The sequence below is a fragment of the Peromyscus eremicus genome, chromosome 7 (genome assembly GCF_949786415.1).
Source record: "Peromyscus eremicus chromosome 7, PerEre_H2_v1, whole genome shotgun sequence".
Lineage (NCBI taxonomy): Eukaryota > Metazoa > Chordata > Mammalia > Rodentia > Cricetidae > Peromyscus > Peromyscus eremicus.
Window position 1 is genome coordinate 115,542,276 of NC_081422.1, and position 23,222 is coordinate 115,565,497.

The window sequence follows — 23,222 nt, forward strand, 5'->3', positions numbered from 1 at the left end:
TGTCCCATCTTCATGAGCAAGAATGAGCAGAGGCTACGTATATGAAGGAGATGCTGCAGCCAGACTCCTTTGTTCTGCCCAGGTTTGGTCCCAGGAGCTCCAGGCTGGTGTCCAACATCCTATACCAGGGAATCACTAGAATGGCACCACCCGTGCAGGGGAGACTGAGGCAGGGACAGAGTGGCAGGGCTTAGTGATCAGCTCAAGATTCTGGGGAAAGGATCTTTGACCCCCACCTAGGGTTGTACTTCCCCCAGAGTCAGAATCCTTAGAGCAGCAGCATTGCTTGTGAGCCAAGAGGCCTGAGAGGATCCTCAAGGCAGAATCTGGGTGTCAGTGAGAAGACTGTCTAGAGCTGAGGCAGGGGTACAGTCTGGGGCTGTTGTAGGGTACAAAGTGGAGCTGGGGTGAGGGCTCATCTGGGCCTAGGATGAGTTCAGTCTTGGACTAAGATGGGTTATAGACTGAGATTGGGTTGGGGGTTCAGTCTGAGGCTATGGTGAAGACCTTGGCCACAATGGACATTCAGTGTGGAACTCATATCCTCAGGTTGAGAGCTAGTTCAGCCTTTGCTGGCCCTGCCTAGCCGCCTGCTCCTCAAGTCTGTGGATGAGGCTGACATCTCTGTCTGCATTGTCCTCAGGGCAGCCGGGCAGCCAGCCCACAGCAGGAGTGTGAGTACCTGCAGATGATTGAAATACAGCGCCAGCAATGCCTGGAGGAGGCCCAGCTGGAGAACGAAACCACGGGTGAGTCTGATGGAAACAGGAGTCCCAAGTTCCCCTGTGTCACCAGCCCGTCCAAAGCATGCGCCTTCCATAACCATCAGTCAGATGGGGACCGAGGGTAGGGATCACACCACAGAGCTCTGGGTCTGAGAAGTCACACAGAAGAAGGCCGTAAGGCCTCCATGCTTTCTTGACCCCGCCCAAATCTGGGGAGCTCCCAGTTCTTATCTGGGAACAACACGGTAAACCATGGATGTGAAAGTACAGACAGTTCTGCCTTCAAGGGTCCAGCCATGGCTGCTGGGCCACCTGAGGTGGGAGATCTAGGGCACTCAATGGTAGAGACCTCCCGTGATGAGCCAAGTGGGTCCATTGCCTCTCCGTCCCCTCCCTATCCCACCGCCCATGGGAGCACTCCCAAATAACTTCCTTGACTCCTGACTTTCCCAGAGAGTAGATGAGACCAACTGGCCAGACCCTGCAGAGGCCGTCAGGACAAAGGAGAGCTCTGTCTACTTGGCTTGGTCACCCAGGGTTGAGCAAATTTGAAAAGGTGGGAAGGTCTAGGGAAGCAGAGGACCTGAGAGAATGGAAGGCGGAAAGGCAGCTGGGCCTCCATCCTGGGTCATCTCTCCAGGCTATGTTTATGGTTACATAATGGGAGCAGGGAGCACCTGTCCAGCTTGCTGGCTCCTGGCTGCCGACACCATTCTGAGGCTGTTATATAACCTTTTGGGGTCTCTCCTTAACCCTGGTGCAAAGGCCTCCTGTGCTCATGGGTGTGTGTGGGTATGTAGTCTCACAGATGGGCCTGGCCTGAGCCATACTTTATGGCAGAATGGCCCCCTGACTCCTGTGACCCTGAGACTGAGGCCTGGGTCAGTGGGTGACTAGACTTAGACCTGCCTACTGTCTATATGCCCCACCCTATGCTGCCAAGCTACAGACTGGTCTCAGCAGGCCTCAAGAGCATGGGGCAAACCCAAGAAGCCCTGACTCCAGGCCCTGGGCTCCACTGCAGCTCCTCTCCAGACCTGTCCCCAGAGGGGACTGGCCACCCTCATGAGCCCAGTGAGGTCACTGCTGGCACAGGGTGCCTGTGGAGTGCCAACGCCCTGTACACAGCAACAAGACTGGGATCCTGAAGAAGGCAGGCATAGATGTGCAGATTTCGGGTCTGCCCTGACTGCTGTTGAGGCTCTGTACATGTTCACATAGGCACAAGTGGGCACAAGTGGGCACCCCTGGCTCCCGTCTGTCTGAGGCTATGCTTGGTCCTCCAGTATACCACTCTGCCTGCTTCCGAGAGTCCGTGTGTGAGTGCATCTGTGTGGGGTCAGTTTGTGCATTGTGTCTCTCTATATCTGCTCACTTGGTGGCCTTCTCATGACCATTCATGTATGTTTGCATGTGTGTCTGGGGTCAGTGTGTCTGGAAGTACATGTAAGTGTGTGTCATTATGTATAGGAAATTATATAAAATTGACTTCCTGGGGGCTTTGTGCCTGCCTGCCTCTCTATCCATCATCTCAGCCTCTTGGTTTTCCTATTGGGGTCTTAGCCCTGCATGGGCACATGGGGAAATCTCCCAGACACAGTCATTTCTACAGACCAAGCATTCCATGACTGTCATTCCTCCATGCTTCCCAGCACAGCTGCCCCAGCAAGCCACCCACCCCTGAGGTGCCCCCTGCAAGGAGCTTCCCACCCCGCACACCTACAGGCCTCTCTTCCTCAGGGTCTTCTTGCTGATCTGGGTCCAGTTCACAGCATGGCCTTGGCCATGCTGCACTTCTTTGAGGCGAAATGCAGAGTCCCCACAGGGCACAGCCCAGTGCCCTTCACTTCTGTCCCACCTCTGGTGAAGCTGAACCCCTGCCCCCCACTCTTCAGCTCTGACTGGCAACTCTGAAAGCTCGAGGTCTGGCAGAGACCCAGACACAATAGCTGGCCTGCAAAACAGGGTGTGCCCAGTACTGTCAGCAAGGGTACATAAAGTCCGGCAGCAGCCAATTTCCCAGAGAAATGCTACCAAGCCCTGTAAACCAGGAGAGGAATGTGTGAATAGGCAAGCCCCAGGCTCGGCCACACCTCATCCTGCCACCTTGCCTCCATTTCCTCATCTGTGAAATGGACCGGTTATATAAGCTGCTTATTTAGAGACTGAAACAATGTTGGGACATTACAAACCTAGAGCTGGCTGATGTTAATTGAAACAGGTCATAAATCATGAGCAGATTTTCCCAGCCTGAGGGGCTGCTCTATGTCCTCCTAGGAGCAGAAGACGGACCATCAGCCAAAGCAAACCATGGGTCTCGGGATAGATGAGGGGCATGATAAAGTGGCAGGACCACAGGAAGAGAGGATGCACTCTGGGTGCCTTCCTTAGCCTTGGCTGCAGGTGCCAGCCACACTGCTACAGCACCAGGGGTCCTGCCCCCCGTCCCCGCGCACCCCAGTCCCCTCCTTGGCTGCCACATGACCACAGCACTGAGAGTCTGGAGGCTTTTTCCCCAAGTGGATGCATCCCTCCACCTCCTCTTCCCAGGCCCCCTTCTTGAGAACTTGTGAACCTTCGGACCTGGGCTGGTCTGGGCTTGGCCCAGCTGGCATTGACTTTGACTCTGGGGTTGGGTTTCCTGAGCAAACCGGTGGGGCTGGCAGCATTGCAAGAGGCAGCCTCCTTCAGGAGAGGGGTCCAGAGGAGTCGTCTTACCTCAGGGACACCCAGTTTTGTAGAGCCCTGGAAACGCCCCTCAGCATCCTCACCAGCCAGCCTGCAATGCTTTGCAAGCTCTGTGAAGAAGTGCTGTCAGTATGCTTCCCGGTACCCAGCATCTTACGGAAACATCTCCAGTGCTGCCTTTAATTCAGAAGATGCATACTTGTGTTTTTAAACAATGATGTTTTCTAACAGAGCCTCTTGAGATGGATCTTGCTTTTCTGAATGTGGATTGATAGCCTTGTTTGTGTTGAGAAGGCAGACTCAAACTGTGGGGCTGAATTGCTTGAAACTGCTGCTGGTAATTTGGTAATATAAGGTTTTGAAATCTAAATGTCTGTTTTCTTACAAACCATAAAAATGAAGGCCACTCATTGTGCTGCTAGAAACATATACGACTCTCTATAAAAGAAAAAAACAGAAAGGAGTGATTTATAATCAAATGCCGTATGCATGTGCAGGCATGATAGCAGTAAAAGATAAAGGTGACAGTCTGAAGGTTGTGCCTATAAATATAAGCTCTGGGAACGAGAGAGCTATAAACGTGGATTGGAGTATACAGCTGTGCTCGTCACTGACTCAGATACCACAGGCAAGCACTGCAGTAGGTGACATGACCTTCTCACACTTTGACCAACTCCCATTAAAGTTCAGAACAAAATGAAAACAGGTTTTGCTCCCTTTTCTCAGGGACTGCTTTCCCAGAACACTCCACAGAGTTAAAGCCGCTGTTCTGAGTATTTGGATGCCAAAGCCTTAGCTCTTGTCATTCAAAAAGATTGACACCTGTACACGTGTCCAGTAACTCATCCAGAATGAGAGACAGTTTGCCATTGGGCAGAACCAGCTAGCTACCTGCCTGGCATCTCTGGTGCTCGTCTGTCACATGGAGATGTAGCTCTGCCGTTGGCAGTTAGCGTGCACAAGCCCCAGGTTTTATCCTCAGCATCGTATGAACTGGACATGGTGGCACACACCTGTCATTCCAGCAACATTCAAGAGGTAAGACAGGAGGACCAGACGTTCAAGGTCTTCCTCGGGGCCAGCCTGGGCTATACAAGATCCTGTCTAAAATAAATATTTGATGCCATGTAGGGAAGCTCCATCCCATATGGAGAGAGGGTCCTCTTTTCTTTCCATCAGAACAGGACCTCTGCAGCCTGGGCAGGCACAGCCTCCACTCAGACAGAGCCCCTCTAAGGAAAGGAGGAGGAAGAGAGTGGTCACTGTGCCCATTTGTTGACACGTGTCCTCTGCTTTCACCCAACAGGCTGCAGCAAGATGTGGGACAACCTCACCTGCTGGCCATCCACTCCTCTGGGCCAGGTGGTGGTGCTGGACTGCCCACTCATCTTCCAGCTCTTCTCTCCTATTCATGGTACGAGCTGTGGGCTGAAGGCCAGAAGCTGGGCCACATGTTGTGAATGGTGTCAGCTTGGGGGCTTTGCCATTTAAGTGAGAAAGCTGTCCAAGGGTCTAGCGGATCCTGGGGGCTTCACGACCAAGGATGGCATTGAGAGGACTTGTGGGATTTGATTTGCTCTTCACATGGAGATAAGCGTGTGGGAAGGGCTCATTAAATATTTGCTCAGCAATTGATAACTGATTGACTGGCAGGTCTGATTGAGTTATGCCTCCCATGTTCTTGTTGTCTTGGTTATGACTCAGTCTGTCACAGCCTGGAACAGATGACCTTTGGGGCCCTAGGAAACTGCCACACAGCTTTGCTTACATACCTTGTCATGTTCTATTTGATCAAACATTCACATGTTAGACAAAAAGGGAAGGGGCCCCCTTAAGACCTCCAGCCCACATTCAGCCAGTAGATGAGATACCTCCTGTCACTCTGAGCTCCGGGCTACACAGTGGGAAGGGACTTTGGAGACTGTCACCTGCCTGCCCTCTGGGAGTCATGGTGCTAGCTGGAGACACCTTTAAGTGAAACAATAAGCAAATGTACAGTAAATGGGCAGAGGTTCTGGGAGGGAGGAGGATGTGGGGACGCAAGTGATGCTCTGCTCAGATGAGGACCTGAGGGGATGTGAACAAGCTAGCCCTTCCTTAGCCGCAGACCTCACCTCAGAGTGCACATGAAGATTTGAGCTTGTGAAGACTTTGTGAAGTCTGTGCAGCAGTACTCAGTGGACCCAGTTCTGAAGCTGAGGGAGGGAATGGGAGACTATGGCTAGTGACTGGATATACAAGAGAAAGTGTGGATGAAGGGGTGAGATCAGTTGGCCTTCAACCCCAAGGGGGGCATTTGCAAGTGTGGATAAAGGGTGATGCCAACCCCACTCCTGTCCTTTAGGGTAACAGGAGTGAGGAAAGTGTGCCCCCTACAAAGAGTCTTGGTTCTTACGGAAGATAAAAACCAGAGGGTTAGAAGGAAGTCTGCTCTGGCTGGGTAGGAGGAGGACTGGAAGACTGGAGGTATAACTCCATGGGAAAACTCCTGCTGTGCAAGCATGAAGACCCTTATGAGTTCAGATCTCCGGCACCCTTGTAAACACAGACATGTGGGGTACATCTGCAACCCCAACGTTAAAGGCAGAGCCGACAGAGATGGAAAACAAACCCAGGTGGTTAGATAAGTTACTAAGATCCCAGTTGGCGGGCTACTGGAGGTGAGAGCCCAGACAGAGTACCCAGTCTGTACAGGACCATTGAGGCAAGACATAGGACTAGGTACAGATGGATAGACAGACAGACAAGTAGATGAATGGACAGGTGGATAGAAATTCAAGTGGACCATGCCAAGCAGTGGGGAAAAGGTTCAGTTGCAGCCTCAGGGACAATGAAGCATTCTCTGTCCCTTGGCACACACACTGCGTGTTCAGATAACAGGTTGGTGGGGCGAGCCTAGCATTAGGTGTCCTGCTCTTTATGGGGTTCAGATGAGGGAGTTTCTTGAACCCTTCATTGGTCTGGTGTGTTTGACAATTTCTTGCCTGGTTCTTCTGATATGGTCTTAATATCTCCATGGGTCCACATGTTCTTAATGTGCTCTGTAAGTGTAGAGCATGATACTTTTCTGTTTGCATGACTAAATCACTCATCAGTCTGTGCCTTCCAGTTGGTGCTGCACAGGAGGTGACTATGTACACACACCAGAGTCTTCCTGCCTCTGTGTTTGCACTAAAAAAAGGAGCCAAATTCTGTTTTGTAAAATGGAGTCACAGTAACGTCTGTTCTGAGCTTGTCATCAGGCAGCTTCTCTGCAGGAGCTTCTCACCTTAGGGGAACCCCAAGGGCCTGGGTCTGGGAGCTGGAGCCTGGCAGCACCAGAGCATGGGGAGAGCGAGTTCTGTGTCTTCTGCCCTGCCTCCTGGCTCTAGACTCTGCATCTCTCCCTCTGTCACCTGCTTCCAGGACATAACATCAGCCGTAGCTGCACTGAAGAAGGCTGGTCACAACTGGAGTCAGGCTCCTACTACGTTGCCTGTGGACTGGATGACAGCGCATCGAGTCTGGATGAGGTGAGGGAGTCTTGTGCCTCTGTACACCGAGGTCCACTTTCCTCAAGCTTGCACTCCCGAGGCCTGTCCCGACTCCCCCAACAGGGTACACACAGGTCTTCCATGAGGATCACACCCAAGGGGAGCTGTCCTCAGAGCGTCCGAAACTGAAATAGAACCCCATGCTGGTTTGCCTCTATATCTGTAATCCCAGCACTTGGAAGGCTGGGGCAAAAAGATCATGAGTTTGAGGCTAGCCTGGGCTAACCCTCAAGCTGGTTTACATCTCTACATCTGCAATCCCAGCACTCGAGAGGCTGGGGCAAAAAGATCATGAGTTTGAGGCTAGCCTGGGCTAACCCTCAAGCTGGTTTACATCTCTACATCTGCAATCCCAGCACTTGAGAGGCTGGGCAAAAAGATCATGAGTCTGAGGCTAGCCTGTTCTATAGAGGGAGACTCTCAAAATTCTATTTAAAAAAAATGATTGGCAAGTGGGAGTTGGAAGTTCCACTCTTTGCCACACTGATATCCATCGTGCACAGCAGAAAGTAGGACCCATTTACCCCTGTCACCTCTGGGCACAGTGTCCATGTGTCTATGAAAACCAGAGCTTAGTGGGCACCACTCAGCTGCTCTTGGGAGCCCTGAGCACATCTTCCTTATGTGAGGCAGGGGCCCCAGGAGAGCATATAGCCAGCTCATCCCCCATCAACAGTCCCAAGCTGAGCTCCCCCGACTCCTACCCAAGATCCTTGCCTACCTCCCCCCAGCAGCAGCAGACCGAGTTCTACAGTGCCGTGAAGACTGGCTACACCATCGGCTACAGCCTGTCCCTTGTCAGCCTCCTGGTTGCCATGGCTGTCTTGAGCCTGTTCAGGTGAGGCACAGCCCCAGCAGCCAACATGAAATGTGTCTCTTTTTGGTGGAGCCCCAGTATGGCCCTCCATTGCCGCGTCCCACCCTCAGACAACTCACAGTCCCTGCCCCTGCCAGGCCAGCCATCCCAGCCTCAACAGCAAGTGGCCAAGGTGTGACCTCTAGAGCAGTCTTGTCCCCTTTCCTGTATACTGGGCACCTGAGGGAGGGCCAGCCAAAATACTCTTGATGCCCAGGAGTTTGGGGATTAGGGGTTGTCACCTTGGAGGCAAGGCCTGTAACATGGAGGCCACATATCTTCCCATCACCTTGCCTAAAGCATGGCACCATGCCAATCAGGGTGGGGTAGTCCAAGGTCCCTTCCACATTCTAGATGTATCTGCCCCTTGCAGGAAGCTGCACTGTACCCGAAACTACATCCACATGCATCTCTTTATGTCCTTCATCCTGAGGGCCACTGCTGTCTTCATCAAGGACCTGGCCCTCTTCAACAGAGGAGAGATGGACCACTGCTCTGAAGGCTGGGTGAGGACCCACCTACTCCCCACACCCCTGCTGCACATCCTCCTTACGCTTCTCATCTTCCTCCTCTTTCTTTTCTTCTCTGCTCCTTCTTCTCTCTTTCTCCTCCTCTCTCCTTAAGGACAGAACCACACACACCCTGACCACACCTCAAATCCCTCTCCCCTCTCAGCAGCAGCAACCAGTTGGTTGCTGGGCCATCTGCCTCTGTTAATAAGAAATGCACATGGGCACCTCATAGTCAGGCCCAGGGCCCCCACACCTCATAGTCAGAGCCCAGGGCCCCCACACCTCATATCAGGCCCCCATCCTGCCTCATCACTAGTTTCTGTTCTGACCTCAGACAACTCCCTGCCTCAGTTTCCCCATCTCTGCAAGCCCCCCTCCCCCATATTGCTCCCAGGTCAACCCTCTGCTCTCTACAGCCGAGGTGCTGGTCCCCACATTGCTGTCCTTCTCTGCCTGCTCTTGCTGACTGCCTTCATCAGCCCAGTCTTAGGCTTTCCTGGGGTCAGAGACTCAGGGAACCTCTGAGGAATTCATTGCCAGGCACTGGAGAGTATGCCTCTGTATTTGTTATTTTTTCGTTGCTATGACAAAATGCCTGACAGATGCAATGTAAGGAAAGAAAGGTTGGTTTGGCTCAGAGTGTGAAGGCGCAGTGCAACACGGCAGGGAAGGCATGGAGGCAGGAGTGTGGGTGCTGGTCACATGGCATCTGTAGTCAGGAAGCAGAGAGAGAGGAACGCCGATGCTCAGCTCACTTTCTCCTGTTTGTTCAGTCTGGGATCGTGAGTGGTTCTGTGGAGTAGTCCTGTAAGGCGGGCCTGCAGCTGGAGAGACTAGACTGTGACCCAGGAAAGGACTTTCCAGTCATAGGGAGGAGAGGGGGGCTGCTCCAGGAGGATGCCACACAGCCAAGGGCCTGAAAGAGAAGGCAGGCGACCCAGGCTCTGTGTGTAGGGGGATGGAAATTAAAGGGCTGCTCTGGGAGGGTGCTTGAAGCTGTGAAATGAGTGAAGGGTTTTGAGAGAAGACAGAGGCCCAGGAGTCCTTCATTCCCATCGTGTCAACTAAGCTACCCAGAGTCCCTTGATCACCCTGCTCCATGTCTCTCTGGATCTCCTGTTGTCCCTACCTGCCTGGGCCATTTTTCTACCAGTTCTGATGGCTCCCAGAAGGAAGATCTTCCCTGCCCTTCTTTCCCTTACTTCTGCCTCCCTTCCTCTCTTAAGTCAGGTTTCTATGCTGTGATAAACACCATGACCAAAAGCAACTTGGGGAGGAAAGGGCTTACTTCCTCTTACAGCTGGTAGTCCATCATGAAGGGAAGGCAGGAGCTGATGCAGAGGCCATGGAGGAGCACTGCTTACTGTTTGCTCCTCATGGCTTGCTCAGCATGCCTTCCTATAGTCCCTTGACCACCTGCCCAGGGATGGTACCACACCCATTGGGAGCTGCGCCCTCCCACATCCATCATCAATCAACACCATGCCCCACAGCCTTACTCACACCGGTGGGGACACTTTATCAGTTGAGGTTCCCTCTTCCCGATGAACAGACAGCTTGTGTCATTTTGACAGAAAGCTAGCCAGTACCCTGTTCTACCCTCCTGTCAGCGTCCACTACACTGTCTCTGGGACTCCTCCAACGCCTCAGCTCACACCTTATGGTCAGGGAGCTCCTGAAGTAAGTCTCCAGCAAGAAATTGCCCTCAGGGTTCCATCTCCCCCAATCCTCACTGGGGGACAGGGAGCAGGGGCAATGGGCTGGCGCCGAGGAGAGTAAAGAGGTGTATGGAGGGCTGAGTGGGCAGAGAACGAAGGAGAGAGGAAAGAAGATGGGCCGTTAGCGGGAGCTGGTAAGTGGTTATATGGATGGGGCAGCGCGAGTCCTGGGCCGGCTCAAAAACAAAGGGTACCATACGGGTGGAGTGGTTAACAATGGAGAGCCAGCTCAGTGAGTGGAGAGACAGCTGAAGGGAGTGGACAGAGAGATGGCTAGGTGAGTGGGTGAGGAGACAGGTGAGTGGGTGGGGAGACGGCTAGGTGAGTGGGTGGGGAGACGGGTGAGTGGGTGGGGAGACAGGTGAGTGGGTGGGGAGACAGGTGAGTGGGTGGGGAGACAGGTGAGTGGATGAGGAGCCGGCTAGGTGAGTGGGTGGGGAGCCGGCTAGGTGAGTGGGTGGGGAGCCGGCTAGGTGAGTGGGTGGGGAGACAGCTAGGTGAGTGGGTGGGGAGACAGGTGAGTGGGTGGGGAGCCGGCTAGGTGAGTGGGTGGGGAGACAGGTGAGTGGGTGGGGAGCCGGCTAGGTGAGTGGGTGGGTTGTTTAGCAGATAAACAGTTGATGGATGGATGTCTGGATGGTAGATGAATAGATGGCTAAGTTGTCATGAGTTGGGAGGTCAATAAATGGATAAATGGCCAGGCATGGTGGCTCACACCTATAATCCCAGTATGAAGAAGACTGAGGTATGCTAGCTGTGAACTGGAAGGCAGCCAGGGATACATAGTGAGTTCTAGGTCAGCCTGGTTACAGTGTGAGACTGACTGAAAATCCACCCAAGCATGCATAATGTGCATACACAAATGACAGGTTTCCAGTGGACGGGTAAATGAACAGGTGTACAGACAGACAAGAAGTGTATCTACACCTTTTGTCCAACTTTCTGACACTGTGACACCATGTTGTTACTGATCAAGCTCATGCTGGAGAATCTTGAAATCCAGTTACCAAAAATATGACCAGAAAAAAAAAATCTCCTAACATTTTAAACAAGTTTACCATTTTGTGTTGGACTGCATCCATGGCTATTCTCAGCCACATGCAGCCAGCTGAAGGCTGAGGACTGGACATGCCCAGAGTCACTGGGATCTTTAGCCAGTACAGAAGATACATTGACAGATGGATAATTTGAATTACCAGCTTGGCCCAAAGTGCCCAAGCATATAAAGTCAAGATCACAGGAAAACCCACTGTGTACGTCTCAAGAGCCTGATTGGGAGCTGACAGTGATGAAGTGTGTCTGTTCCCACAACCAGAGGTTGGGCAGCGAGGAACCCACCATCCCTGAACCTCCCTTCGCTCCCCGCAGGTCGGCTGCAAGGCAGCTGTGGTCTTCTTCCAGTATTGCATCATGGCCAACTTCTTCTGGCTGCTGGTGGAGGGCCTCTACCTACACACCCTGCTGGCCGTCTCCTTCTTCTCCGAACGGAAGTACTTCTGGGGGTACATACTCATCGGCTGGGGTATGGTACCAGGGAGGGGGCCAGGCTGGGAAAGCTCACTGGGTGGTGGGAGGGTGCAACCCTAGCCTGCTTATGAAGTGCTCCACCAATAGTGATGAATGTCCCAGAATGTGTGACCTTGGGGTAGCCCACCTCGTAGCCTCCCACAGCTACCCTATGGCACAGAGCCTGAACAAAAACATCCATTTCCCACTTCTGATCCTGACATGAAGGGCAACTGCTAATCTATAAGGGCTTAAAATCAGAAAAAAAAAAACTGTCTAAGTGGTCACAGACCCTCAGACATACAGCCTCAGTAACTCTTGGAGGGTCTTTACACAGTGAACAACCTGTGCCACTGTAGGTAGCAGACCTAAACGCCTACCCTTTTCTGTCCCTCCCTCTCTCTGGTTCCTTCTCCAAACCCTCTCCCTGTGTTCTCTGCCCATTTCCTTCTCTTCCGTTCTTCTTTGGCCCTCACAGGGGTGCCCAGTGTATTCATCATGGTATGGACCATTGTCAGGATCCATTTTGAAGATTTTGGGTGAGCTGTTGTCCCATCCTCTCCTTCTGGCTGCTGTCATTTGGGGGCAGAGTCCCTAGGAATGATGATACTTGCCCAGACAGACCACAGCACCAAGTCCAAAGCAAGAGGCTGGAGGGAGATGTGGGGGTAGCAGACTCTGGGGGATGGCTGACTTTCAAGCTGAGGACTTCTCCTCCCACACCTCTGTGCTCTCTCTCTTCAGGTGCTGGGACACCATCCACTCCTCATTGTGGTGGATCATAAAGGCCCCCATCCTCACCTCCATCTTGGTAAGCCCTCCTCTCCCCACTGATCCCAGAGTATACAACTAACCACAGAACACATAGGAAATGAATGTTTAGGTCAGGAAGGAACCTCAGGTTTCCATCACTTTCCCATGCTTCCAGCTCTCCCTCTAGAGCAGGTAAGTTGGAGGCCAGGTCCTCAGGAGAGTCCTCAGATGACTTTCTCCAAAGGGAGGAGCTGCTAAGAGGTACTATGGATGGGTGGCAGAACACTGGGGAAGGCAACCCACCCCTAGCCTGCTCTAAGTGACCAACATTGGGGTCCCTCACTCAATAGGTGAACTTCATCTTGTTTATTTGCATCATCCGAATCCTGGTTCAGAAACTACGGCCTCCCGACATTGGGAAGAATGACAGAAGCCCATACTCGTAAGTGTGGACACAGCACGCCAGCTCCAAACTTCCATCCTGGATCCTCGGATTATCTGCTACACCTCACCCCACACCTCTAGAATTACCTAAAACCAGACATCGCTCTTATCCATGGCCAGGCTCAGCAGCATCCACTGCCTGTCACCAGGCAGCCCCCCCCTCTGCACCCCACATCTGCCATTTTCATACTCACCCCGTGTCCTTGAAGTCCAAACCTACTGCCCCCCAGGGGGCTTGATGGGGATGAAAAACCTGTGCCTTCTTCACACTGAGCTGTGCTCGGTCCCTGACCTGTACCTGGTAGAGGAGGGGGATACAATAGATGTCCAGCAGGTGATGCTCCATGGAGCTCCCATTCCACTATGAGGCAGCCATGGTCCGTACTCCCCATTGATAATAATCGTACTTTGAGATTTCATACCAGGCACCAGCCAAGAGGTCTCCATGCATCAGCCCATGTCACACTCAGAGTCCCCTGTAAAATGCTCCCCACTTTGAACAAAAGACACATGCACACCTCCTCATCCTCCAAGGTTTGGGGTCTATGGGCAGGAAGAGAAGAGGTGTTTACTTTCCTTGTGTCTGTAACAAAGTACCTGACAAGCAATTCCAGGAAGGAAAGGTCTATTTTTGCTCATAGTTCAAGGGTGCAGTCCATGGCAGAGATATGGCTACAGAGTGTGAGGCAGCTGGTCACATGGCATCCACAGTCTTGAAACAGAGAGGTGAATGCTGGTGCTCAGCTCACTTTCCCCTTTTTATTCCATCTGGGACCCCAGCCATGGAATGGTGCCACCCATAGTCAGAGTGAGTCTTCCCACCTCAACTCCATCTAGAAAGCCCCTCTCAGACACGCCCAGAGGTTTGTCTCCTCCATGATTCTAAATTCTGTTACGTTGACAGTTGGTGTTAACCATCACAGGGAGCCACAGTGTCCATGGGACAGATATTGAGTTCATTGTTTGGAAAGAGGAAGTCCATTCCCTGTGCTGGGCACTGGGGAGATCAACAAGTTCCTATGGGAATCGGAGCTTACAGGAAGGGAAGGAAACACAAAACATGACCAGGGCACCTATGCAGAGGCCCATAAGACCTTCATTTTACTGTAGCAATGAAGAACGGAGGACCACCATGCAGGCCAGATAAGCCTGGAAGTCCCACTAGGGCCATCCAATCCTGGGATCCTAGGTGTCCTTAGACTGGCCTCTGTTAGGGGAATCTCAGCGGTGGTTGGAAGACTCCCTGCTAGAGTCACGAGCTGCTGGATTTGGTATTCTATTCTAGAACACTGCAACTGTCAGGCTTGAGACTGAGGCTTCCTCCCATTCCTGGTGTGACAGCATTCTGTACCCAGCAGGCTGTGTGGGCAGAACATCGCTCTCCTTTCCAGAAGGAAACTTGTGGGGCTTGCCCACTGCCGTCCTGCACACACTGGTGTCCTTTACCTCAGCAGCCTTGTTTTCCAAAAGTCCAGCTGCGATGGGTTAATATTGGGGACAGAACCCAAACTGACCGTGGCCAGGTCTGTATGGGAGAGAGGGAAAGGAACAGCTGTCACAGACAGAAGGGGGAGCTGGAGCTGGCAATTCCTAAGGAGGGGCTGTCAGTTCCCACTCTTCAATTTAAAGAAAGCCTCCATCTGTCAGCCTCCGAATGTGGGATGGGTTCATGGCCAAAGAGGTGTGGCTGGGAGCCAGGCCCAATAAGGAGGGGAAGGACCAGGGTGCATCTGCACAGAGCTTGGGGTGGGATCCCAGGACTAAGGCAAGAGAGACAGGGGCACCCCATCCCACCCACATCCCCCTGGACCTATTCTCTGCCAGGACTCAGGAAAACATGGCCCTCACTTCCTGGACCAGCTGTCAGGTCAGTTGAGTGTACACAGTGGAGGGACAGATGAGTGCCTAGAGGGAGTGCTGGCCCTGCTGGCACCGGGGTGGCAGAAAAACAAGCTAGTTCTTGGGAGCAGGACTCTGTACTGATGTGATGAGTGGAGGAGGGATGCAGGATCAGGGAAATAGGCAACTCCCAGAGACAGGGTCACAGCAGAGGAACAGGGGCCGCAAGTCTGCCCTTATGCCTGATGACCAGGCATAAAGCTGAGTGCTCGTCACCCTCCTGCACCCGGGGCACATGGGATCAGCCTTTGGGCTGCGAAGACTTCATTCCTCAGAGTTCTCGTTCCCAAAAGGAGCTAGTGTCCGTGGATATACCCAAAGCACTCGCGAGGAGACAGCACCTCTGATATGGCTGTGTTGGGCATGCATTTACCCTCACTCTTCAGGCAGGGGAGACTGACCAGGAAGAGGGAGACTGGGAAATCTTGCCTCTTACAACTACATCCTCAGTGGGCTTCCTCCAGAAGAAAGAGCATGGAGGGAGCTTAATTCTCTCATGTGCTTCCCCCAGGCAAGGAGGTAAGGGACAAGAAAGCAGGAACATTGACAGACAGGGGACAGGAATAGATGTGGGCAAAACATGGGGGTAGAGGAACCATTGTCCATCCTCACACAGTCTGGCCATCTGGTGGACCACACCCATCTCCACATGCCCACAGCTGCCTCTCCCGTCCCCAGGAGGCTGGCCAAGTCCACGCTTCTGCTGATCCCCCTGTTTGGAGTCCACTACGTCATGTTTGCCTTCTTCCCTGACAACTTCAAGGCCGAGGTGAAAATGGTCTTCGAACTTGTTGTGGGGTCTTTCCAGGTATGAATGTGGGGTTAGGGAACTCATCTGGGGCTGTCGTGGGCCCTGGACGGGGGTTCCAGTTTTTCCCTTGTCATAAGTGCTGGTTAAACGCTGGTTAAACGTTCAGTGTCTCCCTTAATCAGGGGACTAAAGGGGCTGTGGGGAACCAGGGATGGGTTGGGTGGGGCTGGGAGTGCCTGGGGTCTTGCCTCACCTCTCCTGTCCCCTTCCTTCTCAGGGTTTTGTGGTGGCCATCCTCTATTGTTTCCTCAATGGCGAGGTAAGCACCTCCCAGATGTTGGTGGCCCGGGACCAGAACTCCCAGGCTCAGGGTGTACAAACCTTGTTGGGATCATTGAGAGCAAGGATAGATTAAAGCCTGCCTCTCTCAAGAGTAGTTCTCATGAGCCTGTAGCACCCTAGTTGCCTAGGGCCTCACTTTAAGATATACTGTGGGGACACAGCCTTCACTAACATCCCCTGGGTGGGGTTAGGAGCCAGGCTCCTGTGTGCATCCGAGGTGCAGGCTACTTCCAGCTAGGCGCGTGTGGGCTGAAATGGGGTAAGTCATCAAGGGAAGGTGCAGTTGCAGCCATAAAACTGCGCTCAAGTGGGTGCCTGGATGAAGAATCGGGGTACACTCTCCAGGCAGCACCCCTCGGCCTCCCTGTACTACATTTAGTGCCCATCTTCATCCCACCTTGTTAAGGGCTAGCTTAACAAGGCTGCCCTATGGGGCCTAACCACCCTTTCCGCCCTAGGTGCAGGCGGAGCTGCGCCGGAAGTGGCGGCGTTGGCACCTGCAGGGCGTCCTGGGCTGGAGCTCCAAATCCCAGCACCCGTGGGGAGGCAGCAACGGCGCCACGTGCAGCACGCAGGTGTCCATGCTGACCCGCGTCAGCCCCAGCGCGCGCCGCTCCTCCAGCTTCCAAGCCGAGGTCTCCCTAGTCTGACCGCCAGAGGCCGCCAGGCCCCTTCGCACCCTCCCCAGGCCGGCCCCGGGAGCAGAGGTCTGCAGCAGCTCCAACCTTTGGTCTGGACACATTCCTTTGCTGCAGCCAGGACCGGGTCCATGGAAGCTGGAGAGCAAGGAGGTCCAACCCTGGAAGATGTGGAGAGGAACCAGCATCAGGCTCCGCCTCCAAAGGCTCCTCTGCCAGTCATGCGCACAAAATCAGCATACGCCTCCTGGAGAGCAACCGCCGGTCCTCAAAGCTTTGAGACTCGAGGGCAAAATGGTTCTGCCCTGTTCGTGCCTAGAATTCCACTGTGGCCCTCAAGTCGCTTTGGGTCAAGCGTTGCCAGTGAGACTCCTCTCTGAGGATGCAGTCCCCTCCCCGAGTGTCCTGCTTTTATCTGCCAGCTCCTCCCGTGGGTGAGTTCCTCTACCTCAGGCAGATATGGTTGTGACCTGGAGTTTCAGTTTGGGGGACCACGGCTGTGTTGTGATCCTTGCTCAGGAAGGAACTGTCCCAGTGTCGGTCTATTCTCAGACCTGGGAACTCAGGGACCTACCTTTGGGAAGGGAGCAGACAGCCCCAGCCAGTGCTCACCGGGGGGCTTTGTCTATAGGACCAGTCACACCAGCCTTATGCACAACCAAAGCAATAGTGAGCTGCCCACCCTGGGTGCTCATCTACATGCCAATTAACCACAGCAAGGGTCAGAGACATGAACACGCAGGCCCCTTGATCCTGAGGTCACAAATAGGAAACTGAGTCTCAGAGAGAACAAGTATCTTTTCCTGTCACTAATGCCAACATAAAGACTACCCTTTTTTTTTGAGACAGGGGTTTCTCTGTGTAGTTTTGGTGCCTGTCCTCGATCTTGCTCTGTAGACCAGGCTGGCCTCGAACTCACAGAGATCCACCTGGCTCTGCCTCCAGAGTGCTGGGATTAAAGGCGTGCACCACCACCGCCCGGCTTTAAAGACTACCTTTTTACATATTGTGACCTGCTGGATTCTCTTGGAGTTGTATTACCAGAAATATTACCCTCATCCCCCAGTTGCTGTGCCTCCTTAGAGAGTGGCAGAGTGTGTCATTGACATTAAAGACGGGGGAGGAGGAGGGGGTGTCAAGGCATCTTATGCCTCCCTCTACCCTCGCAGCTACGCAGCTTCTAACCCAAGCTGGTGTCAGCAGGTCCCCTCAGAACTGCACCTTGTATTACAATAAATATTGGCTCTAACAGGCTTAGTTCCCCTGGCTGGTGTGGGTCTCCTGCTTCCTCTAAGCAAGTGTCACCCCCTTTTCCAATGAGAGATGGAGTTACCACCCTTCTAACTTTGGACAGGAGCCCTACATTTCCATGAGAGGGCTTATCCCCCAGAGCCTTTGACTCACACCTGGGTGTGAAGAGGTTGTAACGGTTCCCTTGTGACCCTCACCCCCTAAATCCAGCTGGAAGGAGACTGATTCTGCATCGGAGCAACTCAAAACAGCCAATAGAACAGTCAGAAACAGCAAGGTTTCACACTCATTCCTGAAAACACAGCAAACAGAGAATCCAATAACCAGGTCGCTGTTGCCTAGAGCCAACCAAGAGGATTAGATCAGGGCAGATGTCCCAGCAAAAGTCAGTGAGGGGAGGCTGTGTAACTAACAGAAAGGTTTAGACATAGCAGTGTGGCAAAGCAGATGACCTCAGCTGGTCAGAGAGACGTAGCTCCTGAGGGTCTGTAAACGCATCTCTGTGGTTCCACTTTGTAAACATGTGGTGTTGTCTTGCTGGACAAGCCAGACATGGATGCTAGGCTGGTGCAGAGAGGCCGGGATGGGCTAGCAGAGGCTCAGATATACCTGCAAGGCCCCTTCAAAGGCTGCTGCCACTCAGTGCCATCCCAGGACATATCAGAAATGCCTCCTGAGCTATGTGAAGGCCAGAAGGGACCCCATGCCTAAATGAATGGGCCCTAAATCTCCCCAGTGTCTTGTGGGGTAAATCATGGAGCCCTGAGAGGGGAGCAGGTACCATCCAAGAGGATAAAGAGTGAATAAAAGTAAGACTCAAGGTGTGTTCAAGACAGGAAGGGCAGAGTTGGGACACTGCTCAAAGGTGAGATGCTCAGGGGAGGGTGTTCTGGGATAAAGAGAGGCTGGAAGCCTTGGTTGAGGAGCTAAGAAAACTTGTGCCGATATCCTGGGTTGATGACAGCCGTGGGGCAGGGGTGACTCCAGGCAAGGCTATCCCAGTCCCTTCTTCCTCTGCCAATACCCAGGTCGCTCTCTGGTCCTGCTAGGGACCTGTCAAACCAGGCCAACTCATCTCTAGCACCATCTGGTGGACACTTCGAAGACTTTACCAACTTTGTCCACCTTCCGGCTTAATAGAGTCAAGGTCTCTCACAGGCAGGCAACTGACACAGAAACAGGCCTCTGTTCTGAGCTCCCAAGAATGAGACAGAGGGTGTGGTGAGGATCATACCCAGGCCAGCTCCACACATCCCCTAAGATCAAACCACTGGCTCATGTGAGTCCTGCCTTGACCCAAAAGAACCTAATGAAACCCATACTCTGGTGGCTCCTTAAAACTGAAGCCTACCCACAGTCTCCAAGGGCAAAGGCCAGTTAATTCAGGTGGGTAAGGACAGGGAGCCATACCATCTGAACCCAAAGAGACTCCATCTGCTCTCTGGGAAAGGCCTGATTGCTGGTAGTCTTCCCACTCTGGGACACAGCCTGTCCAAGGAGGCTGGTTTACCTGCTAGCAGACCGTCACTGAGGTGTCTGAGGGCTACGAGAGGCCGTAGGATCCCAAGGAAACGTGTTTAGGTGTCAGGGACACCTGAATCCAGCCCAGTCGATGTTGGGGTGCTTGCCAGTAGAGACAAAGAGAAGGTCTATCAGATGAGGTCGAGAGATGGTAGGTGGTTGATGCGGAGAAGGACCCAGGGTGTATGTCTGGAAAGGATGCTAGGCCATCAACAGGAAAGTGAGGAGATCAGTGGGGAGACAATGTCCTGGTGTGGAACATGTTGACTGTAATGTCTGCAGGGTGTCTGAGGAGAGACCCTCTAAGACTATTGGAAATATGGCCTAAAGGGACAGAAGGTGGGAAGACCAAGGCAGCCCCTTGGAAGAAACAGTGAGTGGAAGGGTAAGTCCCCAGGCACTCCCACGGGGTGTTCTGGGCACAGTGGGGTGAGGACTGTGACTCAGCCCCTCCATCCTAGCTGCCATGCAAGGTCTTGTTTAAATGAGCAGTGGCGAGCTTCCCTCCCCCCCATGTGGGAACAGGAACGGCTCTTCTCTCTCTGGGGGAGGGGAAGGAGTGGAACCACAGCTGGCAGTCATTAAACACCCTGCTCCAGCCAGGATGGCCAAGATATTAATAGCCCCGGAGTCTATGACCCTGAAGACACAGACTCCCAGGAAAAGGGACAGAGTAACCTCAGCAGGCCAGAGGGGATGCGTCAGGAGGCCATCTTGGCAATGCCCCAGCCTCCACACAAGACAGATGGGACAGCCAAAATCCAGAGAAGGGAAGTCACTGTAGAGGATGGTATTGAACCCAGCTCTCCAAATCCCATAGCCATGCCTCAGATATTCTATATATTATCAAAGATGGGATCGTTTGGGTGTGCCCTACCTGGAGACATAAGAAGAGTCAAGCCAGCCAGCAATCCTGATTCTGTCTTGATATATTGTTCATCTTATATTTTTGCATTAATTTTGATATTTTAAAATACTCCATTAAACTATTACTTACTTTGATTCCTGAGCTGCTGTTTTGTTTACCTGCTTAGATCCCATACTCTCAGCAACCTCCTCCCTCATTGTCCCCCTAGTCCTTGTCTCAATCCCAGGAGTCCCAGCATCCCTGAGCTCCAGGATGCCACAGTGGGGGAAACACTGAAGAGCTCCAGGCTGTCCTCTGTTTTCCACAAAGGACTTCACCAGGGTGATGCCAGAGAGCTGTGACAGCCCCAGGGCTAACCCAGGGCTCTTGTCAGCGTAGAGCCCGGTGTTCCCACTGCTCTTCTCAGTGTGTTGGCTTTTCTTCTCAGCCACTGTCTGTAGGATGCCTGTCAATGCCCCAGGTGCCCTACCTTCAGAAGCCCATCCGTGGGAACGAAGGATATGCCTTATCGGGAAACATAATTCATCTAGGACTTACCTTCTGCAGATCCCCAAGGATGAGGAAGATAGGTCATGAGGCCATCTTGTCAATGCCCCAGCCTCCACACAGGACAGGAAGAATCGTGAATATCAAGAGAAGGGATTCAACTTGACACAAACTAGAGACACCTGGGAGGAGAGAACCTCAATTGAGGAACTGCCTCCGTCAGACTGGCCTACAGGCATGCCTGTGGGGCGTTTCCTTGATTGTTAACTGATGCGGGAGGGTCTAGCCCACTGTGGGCAGTGCCACCCTGGGCAGGTAGGCCTGGGTTATACACAGAGGCTTGCTGCACAGACACAGGGAACAAGCCAGTAAGCATCATTCCCCGTGGTCTCTGTTTCAGTTCCTGCCTCCAGGTTCCTGCCTGAGTTCTTGCCCTGGCTTCCCTCACCTTCACTCAAATCCTCTTCTATTCGATTTGTAGCTTCATGTGTCCCTGAAGGCTGCCTAGGAATTGGGGGTGGCACTGAAACAGGGCTCCTGTGTCAGTGGCCAGTGGGTGCCACACTCCTCTTTTATCAGTTCTCATCCCTTCCCTGCCCAGCTGTTCTACAGTACCTCCTCTGGGGATGGAAGGCCTTTTCTCCAGCTCTCCCCGGGACAGAAGAGAGCAGCGGCTTGCAGGAGTCAGGGGTTCGAATCCCAGCTCTCTGATGCTTTCGCATTGTCCTTTCACATTCATTCTGCAGTTTCTCCTCCCCCCTCCCCTGCCCCGTTTTTCAAGACAGGGTTTCTCTGCACCTTTCCTGGAACTCATTCTGTATAGCCCAGGTTGGCCTCAAACTCACAGAGATCCGCCTGGCTCTGCCTCCCAAGTGTTGGGATTAAAGGTGTGCACCACCACCGCCCAGCTCGGCAGAGTTTCTTATTAACTGTTTCCTTGTTGCCATAACAGATCAAGAGCAACCTAGGGAAGATGGTATGTTGGCTCATAGCATGAGGGGATACAGTCCATCATGGCGGGGAGGTCACAGGAGGAAGCGTTCAGTGCAGCAGGAGTCAAAGCAGGTGTCCCCAGTCAGAAAGCAGAGAGAGGTGAATACCAGTGTTCAATACGCTTTCTCCTTTTTACTCAGCCTGAGACATCAGCCCATGGGATGGAGACACCCACATTCAGGGTGGACTCCCCATCTTAGTTAAGCCTTTCTGGAAATGTCCTCACAGGCATACCCAATGGCATGTCTTCTAGGTAATTCCAAATACAGCCGTTGCCATGAAGAACAACCATTCCATTTGCTCCGCACTCACCCAGTGCAAATCTAAGACACTGAGGGTGGAGGTGAGGCTAGGACCATCCCAGGAGTGATAACAGTGGAGATAAATGAGGATGGTCACAGAGGAAAGAAGCAGGTGGGGAAGCCAGAGTCAGGACTTTGTGGCCAGGTAGGGTACTCCCAAGGCCTTCCCTAATGCAAGAAATGGGCAGGCTCTTCCCCTCCTGGTAAGCAGTGTGTTTCATGGTCACTAATTCAGAACAGGGGCCCAGATACCTCAAGATCAAGTCAGACTTTCCAGTCCCCTTCCTCAGTAGAAGCAGCCTGAACCATGCATGTCTGGGGGAAGAGGCGGGGGTAGGGCTTGGGGTCTCGGAGTGGTCTTCTTCACAGGCACTCGGGTGCAGCTCCTAGAAAAAGGATGTTGCTCTTTCTGAAGCCCTCCCTTGCATTAGCAACTGAGAGCCACAGACTCCATAGCATATGTAGACCAAGAGGTCCCCCCACCCCACCCCTGCTGCCCAACTCAACGTCCTCTGTGCCAAGTGACAGAGAACGGGCAGCTCTTGAAAAGACTAATATTTACTCTTCAAACGGGAGCTGGCATGGGTTGTTTCCTGTGGCTGGCGTCTGGTTCACCCGAGGATGGACACAACAGGCAGCACTCTGGGAGACAAACAGACGTCCTCTCAGATACCAGCAATGAGACAGGACAATGCCTGTGAGATGGGGACAGCGTGTTCTGAGGTCCACTTGCACCCAGCCCCTCGGCTTGCACACCTCCAGGACAGTGAGCTCCCGGCCTTTGTGAGGTCTGCTGGACGGTCCCGTGAGAAAGTTCACTCTGAATGGCCCCACGTTCCTTGCCTCTGGCCCTTGTGCGGATCCCTGGGGCCTTGGAAATGCGCCTGGAACAAGCCCCCAGGGCCAGGGTGGTCCCGGTCTGCTTCACCAAACCCCCACCACCCTGGCTTCACTTCCCCAGGCGCACACTCTGGGCTCAGGCTATTTCTGGGGTGGGAGGGAAGGCTGGCTTTGGGGCACCTCTGTCCCCCTGCAGCTGTTCCTCGTCCTCATGAGAGCCTTTCAGCAGAGTGCCTCCTGTGGGAAAGCCTCAGCCAGGAAACTACCTCAGGCAGCCTGGATCTGGGGAGGACAGTCCCTGGGGGCTCAGACTGGTGCCCAACTCTTCTTCTCCCATTCATTCTGCTCCCACTTTCCCCATCCCTCATGGCCCCCAGAAACACACCCTTACCACTCCAGCTGCTAGCTTTCGCTTTGGCTCCTCCCTGGTCCCAGAAGCAGCCATGGACACTCTTTCCATTGTTTTGGCCTTGAACCCCCTGTATACCAAGGATTACCTTGAACTTCTGATCCTCCTGCCTCCCATTTCTGAGTGCTGGGACCACAGTCTTGAGCCACCATACCTGGCTTATGTGGTGTTGAGGATTGAACCTGGG

At 53.2% G+C, this 23,222-nt stretch overlaps 1 protein-coding gene and 1 long non-coding RNA gene across 3 annotated transcripts in view; one reads left to right on the plus strand and one right to left on the minus strand.

The window, feature by feature from the left end:
* Positions 1–20,139, plus strand: part of Vipr1 (vasoactive intestinal peptide receptor 1) — a 29,223-nt gene extending 9,084 nt beyond the window's left edge. Inside the window, exons 2-13 of one of the 2 annotated variants that reach the window (XM_059268931.1) lie at positions 644–749; positions 4,720–4,827; positions 6,819–6,925; positions 7,678–7,784; positions 8,176–8,308; positions 11,401–11,554; positions 12,017–12,077; positions 12,283–12,349; positions 12,642–12,733; positions 15,313–15,442; positions 15,663–15,704; positions 16,186–20,139. In XM_059268931.1, coding sequence (XP_059124914.1) covers positions 644–749; positions 4,720–4,827; positions 6,819–6,925; positions 7,678–7,784; positions 8,176–8,308; positions 11,401–11,554; positions 12,017–12,077; positions 12,283–12,349; positions 12,642–12,733; positions 15,313–15,442; positions 15,663–15,704; positions 16,186–16,377 — 1,299 coding nt within the window. In that variant the 3' untranslated portion in view covers positions 16,378–20,139. The remainder of the gene's footprint in view (positions 1–643; positions 750–4,719; positions 4,828–6,818; positions 6,926–7,677; positions 7,785–8,175; positions 8,309–11,400; positions 11,555–12,016; positions 12,078–12,282; positions 12,350–12,641; positions 12,734–15,312; positions 15,443–15,662; positions 15,705–16,185) is intronic. The other variant, XM_059268932.1, reaches the window with a different exon arrangement.
* LOC131915554 (uncharacterized) lies at positions 13,810–22,571 on the minus strand. The gene is made up of 4 exons (XR_009380360.1): positions 22,349–22,571; positions 22,039–22,172; positions 16,453–20,673; positions 13,810–14,260 (listed from the first exon to the last, which is right to left on the minus strand). It is a non-coding gene; the product is annotated as an uncharacterized LOC131915554 (long non-coding RNA).
* Positions 22,572–23,222: the final 651 nt, after the last annotated feature.